At 38.9% G+C, this 16,887-nt stretch overlaps 1 protein-coding gene across 1 annotated transcript in view; it reads left to right on the plus strand.

Moving 5' to 3' along the window:
- Window positions 1-16,887, plus strand: part of LOC126481212 (gamma-soluble NSF attachment protein-like) — a 132,669-nt gene that overhangs the window by 55,731 nt on the left and 60,051 nt on the right. Inside the window, exon 8 of the mRNA XM_050104813.1 lies at window positions 8,108-8,347. Coding sequence (XP_049960770.1) covers window positions 8,108-8,347 — 240 coding nt within the window. The remainder of the gene's footprint in view (window positions 1-8,107; window positions 8,348-16,887) is intronic.

The raw sequence follows: 16,887 nt of genomic DNA on the forward strand, positions 1-16,887 counted from the left end.
CAATTGGATTATAAGACAGTGATATGGTGGTGAACACACAACTGTGTGACCACACTCAAATGCAGATAAATCAAGTTCATACGTCTTCTCACATGACTTGTTTAAATTAATGAGCTGCGTGAGTTCAGCAGGAGCCTGGCTTACACTGTGTGGGGTCTTGTTATTTTTAAGCCGGAGCACAATATCCGCTTTCCTTTTGTTGGTACTCAGTGTTTTCTCTGTAACAGCTGAATGATAACTGGTATTATCCATTTACAATGACTGACTTTAAAGCAAAACAAGGCATGGCAAAAACAGCACTGTGAACTACTTCTTGAAAGTGACAGCATTCATTTCCAAATGGTAGTCACTGCAGTTCTTCTTACATCTAAATACAAGTTTTTCTCATGCATAACTTTAACAAGTGTAAGTGAGGTTGGATATTCACTGTTTAAAACATCCACATCCGAACCTCCATTGGTGTTATAGGCTTCTTGCAATTTTGATGCTTTCCATGTGACACAAAATAAACTCTTCTTGATGTTTCTATAGGTCTGACACTTTCAATTGGAACTGGCTGCACAGATTTCTTGCTGACAATGCAGGGTTGTGCAGTATGTTCTTCTGTCTTCAAAATGTCAACAATAAGTGTCCCGTTTTCATTTCACGTTTGAAGAAGATGTGAACATGGCAAACAATCCCCATTGGTTACTTGTGAAGTACTTCCTTTATTGCAGTCAATTGACGTATTTATTTGGAAACCGCAGTAACACATTTACAGGTATACGTTCATAGCTATACTGCAGCAAGAAAATAATGTTGACAATTGAATGAATAATTTTATCACTCTGGGAATGAAATTGCTTTGTCACAAAATGTGGCAAGAGTGCAGCCTGCAGGAGAGAGATTTTCATAATTCATGGCTAGCCACTTGAAAAGAGAATGAATCTTATTGACTGCCAGAGGTTAATAGAGGGGAATGTGCAGAATGGCTGGATATTCGGGCATCTTCCTTCATGAGGTGGATTGTAATACACTTGTTGTTTTCCTTCAGTCTGAAGACTGGTTTGAAGCAGCTGTCCATGCAAGTCTGTATTGTGTAAGCCTTTTTAACCTTGCATAACTACCCAGTGTACGTGCATTTGGACTAGCTTACTGTATTCAAACCTTGGTTTCCCTGTACAGTTTTTTAGCCCCACACTTCCTTTCATTATCAAACTGATACACCTCAAGGTGTGTGTATCAACCAATCCCTTCTTTCAGTTAAATAGCATCATAATTTTTTTTCACCAATGGATTTCAATACTTCCTATTTGTTATTCTATCTACCTGTCTAATCTTCAACATTATTGTATAGCATCACATTTCAAGGCTTCTGTTGTCTTGTTGTTTGAGCTGCATATTGTCCACATCTCACTTCCATACAAGGCTACTTTCAGAAAAGACATCCTAACTTGTAAATTTGTATCAAATGTTAACAAATTCCTCTTCTTCATTTTCATTTTTTTCTGTTGTCAGTCTGCATTTTATATCAACTCAACATTGGCCATCACAAGATACTTTGCTTCCCAAATAACAACTTCCATCTACGACTTTTAGTGTCTCATTTCCTAATCTAATTCCTTCAGCCTGGTTTACTTCAACTACATTCCGTTACCCTTGTTTTGCTATTGTTGTTCATCTTGTAATATCTTGAAGGCACTATCTGTTCCATTGAACTGCTTTTCCAAGTCCTTTCCCATCTCTGACAGAATTAAAATTTCACATTCAAACTGCAAATATTTTATTTCTTATCCAATAACTTTAATTCCATTTCCAGATTTCTCCTTGGTACAGCCTAATAACATCAGTGATAGGGTACAACTGTGTCTCACTCATATCAACAACTGTTTCCCTTTCATTTGCTTCGACTCCTAACTACAATTTTGTTTCTGCACAAGTTGTAAATAACATTTTGCTTCCTGTATTTTATCACGGCTGCTTTCAAATTTCATAGAGTGTAGTCCAGTCAGTATTGTTAAAGGCTTTACCTGCATCTACAAATGCTGTAAATGTAGGTGTGTGATTCTTCAAGCTATCTTCTTAGACAAGTCATAGGATCAATATTACCTGCCAACATTTCTCCAGACTCCAAACCCATCTTTCCCAAGGTCAACCTCTACCTGGTCTTCCATTATTCTGTAAATAATTTGGGTCAGTATTTTGCAAACTTGATTTATTAAACTGATGGTTTGGCAGTATTCACAACTTTTGGCACCTTCCTTCTTTGCAGTTGTAATTCTTGCTGTTTCCCAAAGTTGGAGAGTATTTCACGTGTTTCACATACAGGGTGAAACAGAACTCCACCAATAAAAACGGAAATGGGTCGGGAGGCCCCTATTCGGGAAAGTTCAGCCACCAAGTGAAAGCCTTATTTCATTTTACACCACATTGGGCAACTTGCGCGTCGATGATGACGAAATGATGATAACTTAACACCCAGTCCCTGGGCGGAGAAAATCTCCAACTCAGCCGAGAATTGAACCCGGACCCACTTGCATGGGAAGCGAGCATGTTACCATCCACCTAAGCAGGTGGACACTCCACCAGCAAACTTTCAGAGGCTGTTCAGTAATACTTGAACAACCTCAAGAGGTAACTAATGGTTTGGTAGCATTCACACCTTCAGGATCTGCCTTCTTTAGTACTGGGATTATTACATTCTTCCTGAAGCCTAAGGGTTTTTGCCTCATATATCTTGCACCCCAGGTGAGATAGTTTTGCCACGACTAGCTCTCCCAAAGATCTCAGTAATTCTGTGGGGAAAGTCATGTACTCCAGGGATCTTGTTTTCACTTATGTCTTTTGGTGCTCTATCAAATTCTGCCTGTAGTATCGTATCTCCATCTCATCTTCACTCCCACCTGTATATTCCTTCCACATTTCAGTTTTCCCTTCTTTGTTTAGTACTGGCTTGTTATCTGAGCTCTTGATTTTCATAGAGCTGCTTCTCTCTCCAAAGGTGTCTTTAATTTTCCTATAGACAGCAGCTATCATAATCCTAGTTACACATGCCTCTACAGCCTTGCATTCATCCTTCATCGTTTTCTGCGTAACCATTTTCCACTTTGTGTCGACCTCATTTTTTACAGGTCTGTATTCCCTTTTGCGAGCTTCTTTTGTCACATTTTCATATTTTTCTCCATTTGTCAATGAAATTCAATGTCTTCTGTGTTATCTAGGGATTTCTACTAGGCCTTGACTTCTGAGCTATTTGATTTTCTGTGTTCCCTGTTTCATCTCTCAAAGCTACCCATATGTTTCCTGTTGTATTCCTTTTCCCTGTTGCCTAATGATACCTCTGAAACTATCATGACCCTGGTTCCTTCAATTTATCCAGGCTCCATCTCTTTATTTTCCTACCTTTTTGCAATTTTTTAATTTGTTGTGTGCTGTGGAAAACCAATAAATTATATTCATTTCATATTTGCCCCCCTGGAAATGGCTTACAGTTTAAAATCTGGTTTTGATATCTGTCATACCATTACATAATGTGTCTGAAACATTCCAGCATCTTCAGCTCTCTTGCATGTGTATAACTGCCTTTCATGATGCTTAAACCAAGTATTAAGAACGATGAAAGTATCCGCTGCATAATTTTGCCAGATGGCTTCCTCTCTCATTCCTTTCCACCAGCCCATGTTTTCCTACTTTTTTTATGTTATTTTTTCCCCACTAGCCAATTTCATAGTCTCGTCACAATTAGATTTTCATCGTCTATAACTGTCTCAATACTTTCCTTTATCTTATCATACATTCTTTTAATCTATTCACTGAGCGAAGTGTGCAGTGGTTAGCACACTGGCGTTGCATTCGGGAGGACCATGGTTCAAACCTGCATCCAACCATCCTGATTCAAATTTTCTGTGATTTCCCTAAATCACTCCAGACAAATGGCGGGATGGTTCCTTTAAAAGGGCATGGCTGATTTCCTTCCCCAACCTTCCCTAATCCGATGGGTCCAATGACCTCGCTGTTTGGTCCCCTCCCCCAAACCAACCAACCTTTTAATCTCTTCATCTGCAGAGGTAGTTGGCAAATAATTTTTACTACTGTGGTGGGTGTCCATTTCACATCCATCTTGGCTATGACAGTGTGTTCACTGTGCAGTTAATAGTTTACCCGCATTTCTGTTTTCTTATTCATTGTTAGGCCTACTCCTGCTTTACTATTATCAAATTTTGTGTTGGTAAACCTGTACTGACATGACCAAAAGTCTTGTTCTTCCTGTCACCACACTTCGCTAATTCCCACTATTTCTCACTTCAGCCTATCCATTACTGTTTTTAAATTCTTTACCACATCTACCCAATTAAGGGGCCTAACACTACATGCTCTGACCTGTAGAATGCCACTCTTGTTTTTCCTGACGGCAATATCATCCTTAGTAGTGTCCTGCTTGGAGATCTGAAAGGGGAACTATTTTATCCCTGGGATATTTTACTCGAGAGGATGTGAACATCATTAAGTCATTCTGCTTGCTGTACTAGAACAGCAGAGTCATGTTGGCTGTTCTTACGAGGCCAGATGATCCAACCATCCAGATTGATGCACCTGCAGCTGCTGAAAAGGCTGCAGCTCCTCTTAAGGAATCATGAATTAGTCTGGCCTCCACACAAATACCCCTCTGCTATAGTTGCAGCTAAGATTCATACACTAGGAAACAATTTGTGCTTGTTTCTGTCATATATTCACAGCATTCAGTGGATATCGTATTTCAGTTGTTATGTCAGCCAGATGTAAATCACACCTTCAGCTCTATTGGACACAGGGCAGATATCTGTCTCACTTAATCATGTAATTTGACTGTAGCTGCCTCAGAGATGGTCACACTTGAAAAATATAAACAGATGAATTAATTTATCATTTCATGTGGGGCAGAAACATATGTTCTGGAAACATAACAAACAGTCCCTCCATTAATTGTGTTTTTTTTTCTGAGTCAGTAGTAGCTCGGATACCATTCATTCCTCACACCTTGCTAATTTCAAATATGTAACAGTTGTCATAGCTCTAATTATAAACATAGCCTAACACATAAAATTATAGATGTTTGCATGATTTTTTTCATACTCATTATTATTATTACTAAACTTGATTGGCCACATTTGACCCCTTGAGTCAGTCCATGTTCATTTTCTCTTTAAAGATTGGACTGCTTGCTTCTTGCGCTCAGCCCAGTACTTTTTCATTTGTTCTGAACGCAATTTTCCTAACTCGTCTGAAATCTCTACCGGTATTCTGTGCATCATTTTTGCTGAAAATTCATGATTCATAAGGAGAGTGTTAATTTTGATTTTGTTCTCTGCATCATTAATTCTAAGTCCGACTGCTTCAAGAGCTTGCTGAATTTCTTTGACCCACTGTCCAGTCTTCTTTCCAAGACTTCATATCACTAGTTGTTTTAAAATCCTGTTGTCAGGCAGTCGTAAGACATGAAAGAAATACGAGATTCTTTTATTCTTCATTGTTCTGGTCTTACAATAGACAGTTTGATTAAGGAGGATTCTCCAGACTCCATCAAACTGGTATTTTTTTATTGATGCATGTCCTGATAATTCTTCGTTCAGTCTTAAGGAGTTGATCGGTTCTTCTTTCATTTTTAATTTGGAACAGAGTTTCACAAGCATAAGTTGCTTTTGGGAGGGTTACAGTTTTATAATGTTGGATCTTAGTGTCTATTGACTGGCATTTCTTATTATATGTTGACCAGGTTACACCCCAAGTTGTGCTTTTTTCATTTTGTTGGTTCTATTTATCATGTTGCTTTCTCACCCAAGTTGTGCAAAATAATTTCTCCAAGATATTTAAATTGTAGAACTGTGTTAATTGCTTGATCATTTAAGATTTTTATCTATGCAAAGAGGTTTCATGGGCATGATTTCAGTTTTCTCAAAAGATATTTGTAATCCCATTTTTGAAGCAATTTTCTGGAGGCTTGTGATCTGAGCACAAATTTCTTCCATGTCAAGGGCTAAGAGAGCTAAATTGTCAGAAAACCCAAGGAAATTTGTGCTCATTGCTGGTTTTCCTCCAATTTTGATTTTACATGGATTTTCTTTTTGCCAGATTGTCATGGTGTCATGGAGGGCCATCATGCATCTTGCATGATGTCCGTGGCGAGCACGGGTCCCCAAGCTGGGTCTGGTGTTGCTTCCACTTACTTGTGCCCGGCCCCTCACTTTCATCTGTCTTATCTGACCTCTCTTGGTCAGCCCTTGTTCTTTACTGACCCCGATTGTATTACATATGGAGGTCTAGGGTGTCTTTCATTTTCATGCCTTTAATGGCCCTTGTCTTTGTTCAGCCAATTTCTTCAATTCTCGAAGTGTCAGACCCCTTGTATTTTTTCCGTCTTCACAATTTCATGTTGTTGTCTTTCATCCTTCATCATAGAATTGTAATTCGAGGATTTACCCTCACAGCTAGGTGACACCTTAGACAGCCGACCATACTCATATTAGTATAACTACATCCGAACATCACATATAAGAACCAGAAGATTGGGAGAATTTGACTTTTTGCTTGAACGTATGACCAAATACTATTAGAATTATTTCCATGGGACCAGGGAAAGATTGTGAAGTGTAACGTACTTAGACGTGCTGGATATATTGCACATGCAAATAATTGCTGTTTTGAAGCAAATTCAACATGACTTCAATCAAAAAATGTCAATTGAAAAAATTATTAAATTCACAGAGACAGACGGGGTGGCAGCTACTGCATTTAACAGGGACAATTGACCATACTCCTGGAAAAAAAAGTTCAATGTTTTTGAGTACTATCACCTCGTCATTCTTGCAGAATCTTCCAATCTGATGTGTTGATATTCTTATCCACGTATTCTACTAAATACTCATTACACATTGCCAGTTGTCAGATGAAGGCTGATTCTTTGGATTGAAAGGTTCTGCAAGAATGATGCTAAACTAATACTAAAGGACTTTTAATATCACTGACAGTGGCCACAAAAGCTTACGTCCTTAAGACAACACTCTTAGCTTAGGTTACAAAGATTAATTGGTTGGAGGTGGAGATGATGGGGCAAGGAAGATATGGTGGAGAATTGGCTAAGAGGGCTCACCATGTATCGAAAGGGGAGAAACAATGGTGAAGGAAAAGGAGTGGGAAAGATTAGTAAGCATTGTGCCAGTATTCTTCAGTTATGACAGAAAAGAGAAGTAGAGTGAGAAGTACATGGGAAAAAGGGGGGGGGAGGGGAAGGGGGGGAGGGGAAGGCATAGTGAGCATTTATGCAGGTGAAGAATAAATTTAAAAAAATTGGCAAGCACAGTGAATATCTGGAAGGGGTGTGGGGTTATATTAACATGTTTTTTTAACTGCATTATTCTCTCCACTTCCCACTTGCTCTTTTAAGTTTTATGTTTACTGCTATCTCTTCTGTTATCTCCACATTGAACCTGAGACAAGTGTATTATCTTTGATAGCCTACTCTCACATCTTCTCTTTAATCATTATTTTCCCTTGTCCCCACAATGGGTGTGTACCTTTAACCTGTTGTCTGTGTGACCTATCTCACCTTTGCCACCAATCCCTCTTTCCTCCCTGAAGAAGGCACATAAGTTTCAAAAGCTGAGATAGTATTTTCTGGTTCAAGTATGATGACTTTTGTCTCCAGAAGGACAGCAATTGCCAGCTTTGCTGTTCCCAGTAGCTTAGCTTTTTTCTGAATCACTGTAGTAAATAATGTACTTTAAATTTGATAAAAATTGTCAGTAAAGTTAAATTGTGTACGGGTCATTTGTGCTATTTATATAAGGGGGGAGGGTGGGCTCCTGAATATTTGGCCTACACCTTATCCCCCTTCCCTTTTGTATGCTAATATTGTCCTTGTCTTTTTGTTTCCATCAGTAAAGGAAAATTATGAAAATCTGTAATGTTCGCATCAGTTCTCTATTTTGTAAACATAAAGAATAAAAAGGAAGATTTGTAATGGTCATATTACATAGGCTTTCTAGAGCTATCTTCATAGTTAAGATGTTTTAAAAAACTCTAAAAATCAAATGCTGTTGCATTATAAATTAAATAATTATTCATGACTTCCCTCTACCATTTCTTGCTATAGGTTCAGACGTTGGAGATGTTGTTACAAGCCTATGATGAAGAAGATGCTGAAAATGCCCGTGCAGCACTCAACAGTCCTTTCATTAAACACATGGATGTGGAATACTCGAGGCTTGCACGTGATTTGCGTCTCCCAGAGGGTGTTGCTGTTCCCCGTGCTGCTGTTCGTGAAAATGCTGCCCCATCATATGTTTCTCCCAATGCTCCTCCTCCTGCTGCCACAACTGCTGGTGCTCCTGAGGTACATGTTACTTCATGTCATTTAAACAGTTTGAATAGAGATGCATCTATATATCTAATGGTGTCACAGCTAACTGAAACAGTATTACATGTGTGAAAAACAGTGACTTGATAATGCAGTTCTTTTAGCTGTAATTTGCATTTGTTAGACATGCCATTTTCATGAACTGAATGAACATTATGTACTGGTCTTATATTTTCTATACCTCAAGCTCATCATAAAGCCATGTATAAATTGATTGGCATATATATTAATTCTGTTTTTACTTATTGGGTGTATGGGTACTGCACACTATAGCGAGTGGATGGCACAGGACGGATGTAACCAATTTGGCTCAAAGTGTTTGAGTAGAAGCAAGTGTATGACCCTTTGAAGTTTGTGAAATATTTTGTCTGAGTGGGCCTTGGAAAACAGAAAACACTCTTGAAAGTTATTCGATTACTTTGTGAGCAAAGTTTGAATAACAATTGTACAGTTAGTGGTGTGGCACAGTTGGTAAGTGTAAGAGCTATGATTCGGCAGCTTTAGTTAGATTCACACTGTTACTTTTTATTTTATTTTATTTATTTTCAATATTATACTTCATGGAATGGCACAGCAGTTTTGACGGTGTATTGTGAGACATTCAGCAATGAGGAAGGCAAACTAACATTTACTGTGAAGATTGTTCTACCCAAATTTACTCCTTTTACTAATCCTGTGATGACTATTCTTATCACCAAGTCAAAAATGTAATTAAAAGATTACAAAGTGCCCTTGATTTGCTGCAACAACAGTGAGAATTATTGTCAAGAGAAGATGCAATTAAAATACACTACTGGCCATTAAAATTGCTACACCAAGAAGAAACGCAGATGATAAACAGGTATTCATTGCACAAATATATTATACTAGAACTGACATGTGATTACATTTTCACGCAGTTTGGATGCATAGATCCTGAGAAATCAGTACCCAGAACAACCACCTCTGGCTGTAATAACGGCCTTGATAAGCCTGGACATTGAGTCAAACAGAGCTTGGATGGCGTGTACAGGTACAGCTGCCCATGCAGCTTCAACACGATGCCACAGTTCATCAAGAGTAGTGACTGGCATATTGTGATGAGCCAGTTGCCCGGCCACCATTGACCAGACGTTTTCAGTTGGTGAGAGATCTGGAGAATGTGCTGGCCAGGGCAGCAGTTGAACATTTTCTGTATCCAGAAAGGCCTGTACAGGTCCTGCAATATGCGGTCGTGCATTATCCTGCAGAAATGTAGGGTTTTGCAGGGATCGAATGAAGGGTAGAACCATGGGTCGTAACACATCTGAAATGTAACTTCCACTGTTCAAAGTGCTGTCAATGCAAACAAGAGGTGACCGAGACGTGTAACCAATGGCACCCCATACCATAACGCCAGGTGATACGCCAGTATGGCGATGACGAATACACGTTTCCAATGTGCATTCACCGTGATGTCGCCAAACACGGATACGACCATCATGATGCTGTAAACAGAACCTGTATTCATCCGAAAAAGTGACGTTTTGCCATTCGTGCACCCGGGTTCATCGTTGAGTACACCATCACAGGCGCTCCTGTCTGTGATGCAGCATCAAGGGTAACCGCAGCCATGGTCTCTGAGCTGATACTCCATGCTGCTGCAAATGTCGTCGAACTGTTCATGCAGATGGTTGTTGTCTTGCAAATGTCCCCATCTGTTGACTCAGGGATCGAGACGTGACTGCACGATCCATTACAGCCATGCGAATAAGATACCTGTCATCTCGACTGCTACTGATACGAGGCCATTGGGATCCAGCACGGCATTCCCTATTACCCTCCTGAACCCACCGATTCCATATTCTGCTGTTCTGCTAACAGTCATTGGATCTCGACCAACGCGAGCAGCAATGTCGTGATACGATAAACCGCAATCGCGATAACTACAATCTGACCTTTATCAAAGTTGGATACGTGATGATATGGATTTCTCCTCCTTACAAGAGGCATCACAACAATGTTTCACCAGGCAACGCCAGTCAACTGCTGTTTGAGTATGAGAAATGGGTTGGAAACTTTCCTCATGTTAGCATGTTGTAGGTGTCGCCACTGGCGCCAACCTTGTGTGAATGCTATGAAAAGTTAATCATTTGCATATCACAGCATCTTCTTCCTGTCGGTTAAATTTCACGTCTGCAGCGTGTCATCTTCATGGTGTAGCAATTTTAATGGCCAGTAGTGTACATTTGATCATGCAGTATCAATTCAGTGCTCCCATTTTCACCCATGTGATTAGATCTGCTCGGTACGCATCAAAATTGACAGAGGAAAGACTCCCATAAACGTGAATGAAGTATGCTTTCCACTCAAGCATATTTTGAAAAAAAATGGTCTCACCCAAAAAATGCACTCACAAAATGTGCTTGGTGTGAGCAATATTTATGTTTTAAATGTTTCTTTGACTCCTGTCACCCAAAAAATTTAGTGTTATGCTCTGTAACATTACTTTTCTTGGGTGATAATTGTCAAAGAAACATTTAAAACGTGTGTATTGTTCACAACCTGTAATAAACAGAATGCAGATAATTCCTTACTAGAATTTTTGAAAATATTGCTTTTATTCAAAACTTCATCTAGTTATGAAAATGAACAGTTTAACTATATTCATCACTCAGATCAAAATAATCTTAACAAATTGTAAATTGTATATATTAATTTTGTGTATATAAATTGGGCTATTAAACTATATTTAAATTTTATAATTGATAGTTTAACATTGCGAGGAATAAAATACAACGAATAAAAGATATGGATAGCAGTGGGAATTGAACTCAAGCTGCTGAATTATCGCTCCTTATGATTCCCGACTGTGACACGCTACTAACTGCACAGTTGTTATTCAAACTCTGCTTACATCATAATCAGAAAACTACAACCATAATTTGGTCCAGTTTACTGAAAGGAGTTGGTTATATACAGCCTGTCACTGTATCCAGTCTTTTTTGAAACTGTATCAACCTGTTTGGCATGTGTAGAATTCTCCCAGATCGTTGCAGGATATTCTGATGGGGTGAATCATAGTGCCAGATGTCCAAAGCACTTTTTGTTGAGCACCACAGGCTATTTCTGTAGGTTTGTGGATTGTTTCTGTTCCTTGCAAGTACTTTAAGATTTATTTTTTTGATTTGAATGTAAGGGAATGGTCCACCTTGATGCCAAAGTATTTGGGAGTATTGCATCGAAATAGTTGTTCTCCTCTCCAGCTGATATTCAGTTTCCTTTCAGCTTCCGTATTTCTTAGATGAAATGTTTAAACTTGTCACTCCAGAACATGGTTTCAAATGTTTATCATCAGGTCCTTGACAGCTCTTTCCAGCTTCAATTTTACTTCTGCAAAGACTTTACCTTTGGCACCAATCACTGTACAACCAGCATAATGAAATGTTTTAACTCTAGACATAGTTTTTTGCTGTTCATATAGACATTATACACACAGTTCCATGAGAGAGGCCATTTTTCTGAACCCTCCATTGACTCTTTTTTGGTACTACTGGGTGGCAAAGTAGCTCCTATTTTGCAGCAAATATTGGATGAATTGTGTTAAGTGGTAATCCTTTGTGACTGAACACATTTCTAACCAGCTTTCTGTGGCTAGCCAAATCATACGCTGCTGTAAGGTCAATGAAAGCAACACCTATAAGTTGACCTCTTTAACATCCATCCTCAATATGATGGGCCAAACTAACCGTATTGCTGTTTTTGTGTGGTGTGTGTGTGTGTGTGTCTCCGTCTCCTACTACGCCATACCGCAGGTGTTGTAGATGTGTGCACGGGTGCCACTTGGGCTTCCCTACAATGCTGTGGATGTCTGAATGAATCCTCAGCCACTGACCTCTCATTGCTGCATATGAGTTACTTCTATATCTTGGCGAATATATATATATATATATATAAAAAAAGAGTATTTATCATGCAACATATATGCCTCATTGTGTACTATCACTTGCTAAAAACCTCTTTTCGGTATCTTGAATCATTCCTGACATGATGACATTTTTATGACCATGATTTGTGATGGACAAGGACGTATCATTACCAAGATAGACACGAAGCCCACACCCACCACATCTGGCTCTACAGATGAAGAAATTGAAGAAGTGTATGATGAGATAAAAGAAATTATTCAGATTGTTAAGGGAGATGAAAATTTATGGTGATGGACTGGAATTCGATTATAGAAAAAGAAGGAAAAGTAGTAGGAGAGTATGGAATGAGGGGAAAGGAATGGAAGAGGAAGCAGCATGGTAGCATTCTGCACAGAGTATAATTTAATGATCGTTAACACTTGGCCTAAGAATCATGAAAGAAAGTTACATGTGTGGAAGAGACTTGGAAACATATAAAGGTTTCAGATTCATTATATAATGGTAAGACAGAGCTCAGAACCAGATTTTAAATTGTAGGACCTTTCCTGGGCAGATGTAGACTCTGATCAAATTTTATTCGTTGTGAACTGTAGATTTAAACTGAAGAAATTTCAAAAAGATAGGAAATATAGAAGATGGAACCTGTATAAGTTGAGAGAACCAGAGGTGGTTAAGAGTTTGAGGGAGCATAAGGCAACAGTTAGTTAGAAGAGGGGAAAGGAATACAGTAGAAGGCGGATTGGTATCTTTGAGAGATGAAGTAGTGAAGGCAGCAGAGGATCAAATAGGGGAAAAAGACAAGGCCTAGTAGAAATTATTGGATAACACAAGAGATATTGAATTTAATTGATCACAGAAAAAATATAAAAATGCAGCAAATGAAGTAGGTGAAAGGGAATACAAATGTCTAAACAATGAAATTTATAAGAAGTGCAAACTGACTAAGCATGAGTTGCTGGAGGACAAATGTAAGGGTGTATAAGCATATATCACTAGGGGAAAGATAAATACTGCCTACAGAAAAATTAAAGAGGTCTTTGGAGAAAAGACAAGCAACTGTGTGAATATCAAAAGCGCAGATGAAAAGTCCAAAGCAAAGAATGGAAAGCTGAAAGATGGAAGGCCTATATAAAGAGTCTATAAAAAGGAGATGAAGTTGAAGGCAGTATTATAGAAGTGGAAGAGGACATAAATGAAGGGAGACATGATGCTGCAAGAATGATTTGACAGAGCTCTGAAGGGCTGTCTGTGTAGAGGCCAGGTAAAATTCCCTCAGACTTCAAGCAGAATATAATAATTCCAATTCCAAAGCAAACAGATGCTGACAGATGTGAATATTACTGAACTACCAGTTTAATAAGTCAGGATTGCAAAATACTAACATAAATTCTTTACAGAAGAATGGGAAAACTGGTAGAAGCTGACATCAGAGATCAGTTGGGATTTTGGGACATATAGGAACACGTAGGCAACACTGACCCTACAACTGGACTTAGAAGATAGGTTAAGAAAAGCCAAACCTGTGTCCTGTGTTTATAGCATTCATAAACTTGGAGAAAGCTTTTGACAATGTTGACTGGCATACACTCTTTGGAATCCTGAAGATAGCAAGGGTAAAATACAGGGGGAAAAAGGGTATTTACAACTTGTACAGAGACCAGACGGCAGTTGTAAGAGTTGAGGGACGAAAGGGAAGCAGTGGTTGAGAAGGGAGTGAGACAAGGTTTTAGTCTATCACTGATATTATTCAATCTGTATATTGAGGAAGCAGTAAAGGAAACAAAAGAAAAATTTGGAGTAGGAATTAAAGTCCAACGAGAAGAAATGAAAATTTTAAGGTTTGCTGATGACATTGTAATTATCAGAGAGAGCGAAAGACTTGGAAATTCATTTGAATGGAATGGGCAATGTTTTGAACTAAGGATATAAGAGAACATTAACAAAATAAGAACAAGTGTTTTGGAATATAGTAGATTTAATTAAGGTGATGGGGAGGGAATTGTTATAGGAAATGAGACATGAAAAGTAGTAGATGAGTTTTGCTATTTGGGCGGTAAAACAACTGACGATGGTTGAGGTAGAGAGGATATGTGGAGGAGGATCGCAAAGTCACACAGAATATTTATTTTCCTCCCATGGTATTGTAGCTGGAATGTTGAAATTTCATTATTATATTGTTTGAAGTTTGCGCTACAGAAGGTATTTTGTATTTATGTGCAGTTCTAGCGAGAGAAGCCTGAATTACGAAACAACCAAAACAAACTGTCATCAACTTGTGAAGAGCAACAAAGTTTTGTTTGATAATTTTAGGCCAAAGGGCATAAGCCAAGTGAAATTCACAGGGACATGCATGACGTGTATGGGGACGACTGTACAGACTGTAGCAATGTCTCCAGGTGGTGTGCATTCTTCCAAGAGAGCCATGTGAACCTTAGTGATTTGCCACACTCTGGGTGGCCGGTAACAGCACAACCTGTGGAAAGTTGGAGCCATTTAGGCAGCAATTTTGAATGATCGGCACATGCAACTGTGGTCCTTACTGCAACAGTTAAACATTTCCTGTGGTGCAATGTACAATGTTGTTTATGACTCATTGAAATTTAATAAAGTTGGTGCTTACTGGACGCCTAAGAACCTGACGGACAACTGCAAGGGCCAGTGAATGATGACGGGCTTGGATCATTTAATGTGTTACGCTGCAGACGGGAATGACTTTCTGAAACCAAACGTCACTGATGATGAGTCGTGCGTATCACTGCGTGCCTGAAGCCAGGCAGGCCACTATGGAGTGGACACCTGCTGGTTCCGCTGTACGAAAAAAATTAAGTGACTACATCTGTTAAGAAAGTTCTTGTGACAGTGTTCTGGGATATGCGTGATGTGTTATTGATGGGCTTTGCTGAACATTGGTCCACTGTGAATGCTGTAGCCTACATTAAAAACTTCATGACAAATGTCACAATATTAGTGCTGGCAGTGTCAAACTTCATGACAGTGCTCAACCCCAAGTTACTGCTCTTGTTCGTGAGAAAATCACCAAATTTGAGTGTGAGGTGCTCCAGCATTTACCATACAGTCTGGACCTTGCACTGTCGGACTTTCATCTATTTGTTCCTTTGAAAAAATTCCTGGCTAGCCAACACCTTGCAACAGATGTGGAAGTGAAATCAGCAGACCGAAGTTGGCTATACTCTAACCAAATGGGCATATTGAAACTGGTATCACAGTGAGGGAAATGTGCTGTGAATGTTGGTGACTATGTAGAAAAGTAGCTAATAGATAAAAGTTCATTTGTGAGTTTTTTTGTTTTATTACATATTAAACTTCTTGGTAATAAAATTATTGTGCATTAGTTTCTGATCTTTCCGTATAAAATGTAGACAGGTAGTAGCAAGAAAAGTGTTTTTGAAGAAGAGAAATTTGTCAACATTAAATATAGACTTGAGTGTTGGGAAGTCTTTTCGGAAAGTATTTATGTGGAGCGTAGCCATGCATGGGAATGAAACATGGACGATAAACAGTTTGGACAAGAAGAGAATAGAATTTTTTGAGATGTGGTGCTACAGAAGACAGCTGAAGATAAAATGGATAGATGGCATAACTGATGAGGAGGTACTGAATAGAACTGGGGAGAAAAGGAATTTGTGGCACAATGTGTTTAGAAGAAGGGATTGGATGGTAGGACACATTCTGATACATCAAATGATCACCAGTTTATTACTGGTGGGAAATGTTGGGGGGTAAAAATTGTGGAGGGAGACCAGGAGATGAATACGTGTTGGTGATTTTTCTTGAAAGTGTGGAATTCTCAGGGGATTACATTTTACTTGGAGTGAGGGAGGGGAGGGGGGGGGGGGGGGAAGGAAAATATTGGGGGAATTTCGTAAAATCTCAGAATTCTGCATTTTTAATCTTTCCTTGAAATTGAATTTTATTAAGTTCATAAATCACAAATTTTAAAATATTTAAGATTTCAAAGTGTGTTATTTATATCAATATTATTCCACATAAATTATCAATGTTTAAAAACTGTGTTTAAATTACTGCTTATTGTTGGTATGTAGTTTAGCTGAAAGGAAAGAAAATTCATTATTGTGATGTGCTGCCACTCCTCACTCACCATTAACTTATCAGGAGCTTCTTGACACCATCTTGCCCCTCATGCTTGCATCTGCATTTCTCAGGGAATTTTTTTTCCAATCTTGAATAGCCACCCTGGAATTTAATAAACAGATTCATGAGGATGTAAGTTGCAGTAGTTATTCAGAAATGAAGAGGATTGTGCAGGATAGAGTAGCATGGAGTGCTGTATCAAACTAATCTTTGGACTGAAGACCAGAACAAAAGCAACAACAACTCCATATCAGTTGGAACACTGTCTCTCAGCACAGGCACCAGCATTTGGCAAGTAGTACAGCCTTAACAAAAGGCACCTCAGCATGAAATGCAAAGAACATGTCTGTAGCAGTGAAAGAGTTCAGGACCCGTCAACAGGAAGACCTTACTGAGCAAAAGCTCGATTGCTGTTTTATAAGACGTTTGTCTGTAGTCAGATACTGTATTTCCATCACATACAAATGATGAAGAAGTAAAACTGGATGGAACTCCTCCCCCCCAAGACTTTATAAG

The sequence above is a fragment of the Schistocerca serialis genome, chromosome 5, assembly GCF_023864345.2.
Source record: "Schistocerca serialis cubense isolate TAMUIC-IGC-003099 chromosome 5, iqSchSeri2.2, whole genome shotgun sequence".
Taxonomy (NCBI): domain Eukaryota; kingdom Metazoa; phylum Arthropoda; class Insecta; order Orthoptera; family Acrididae; genus Schistocerca; species Schistocerca serialis.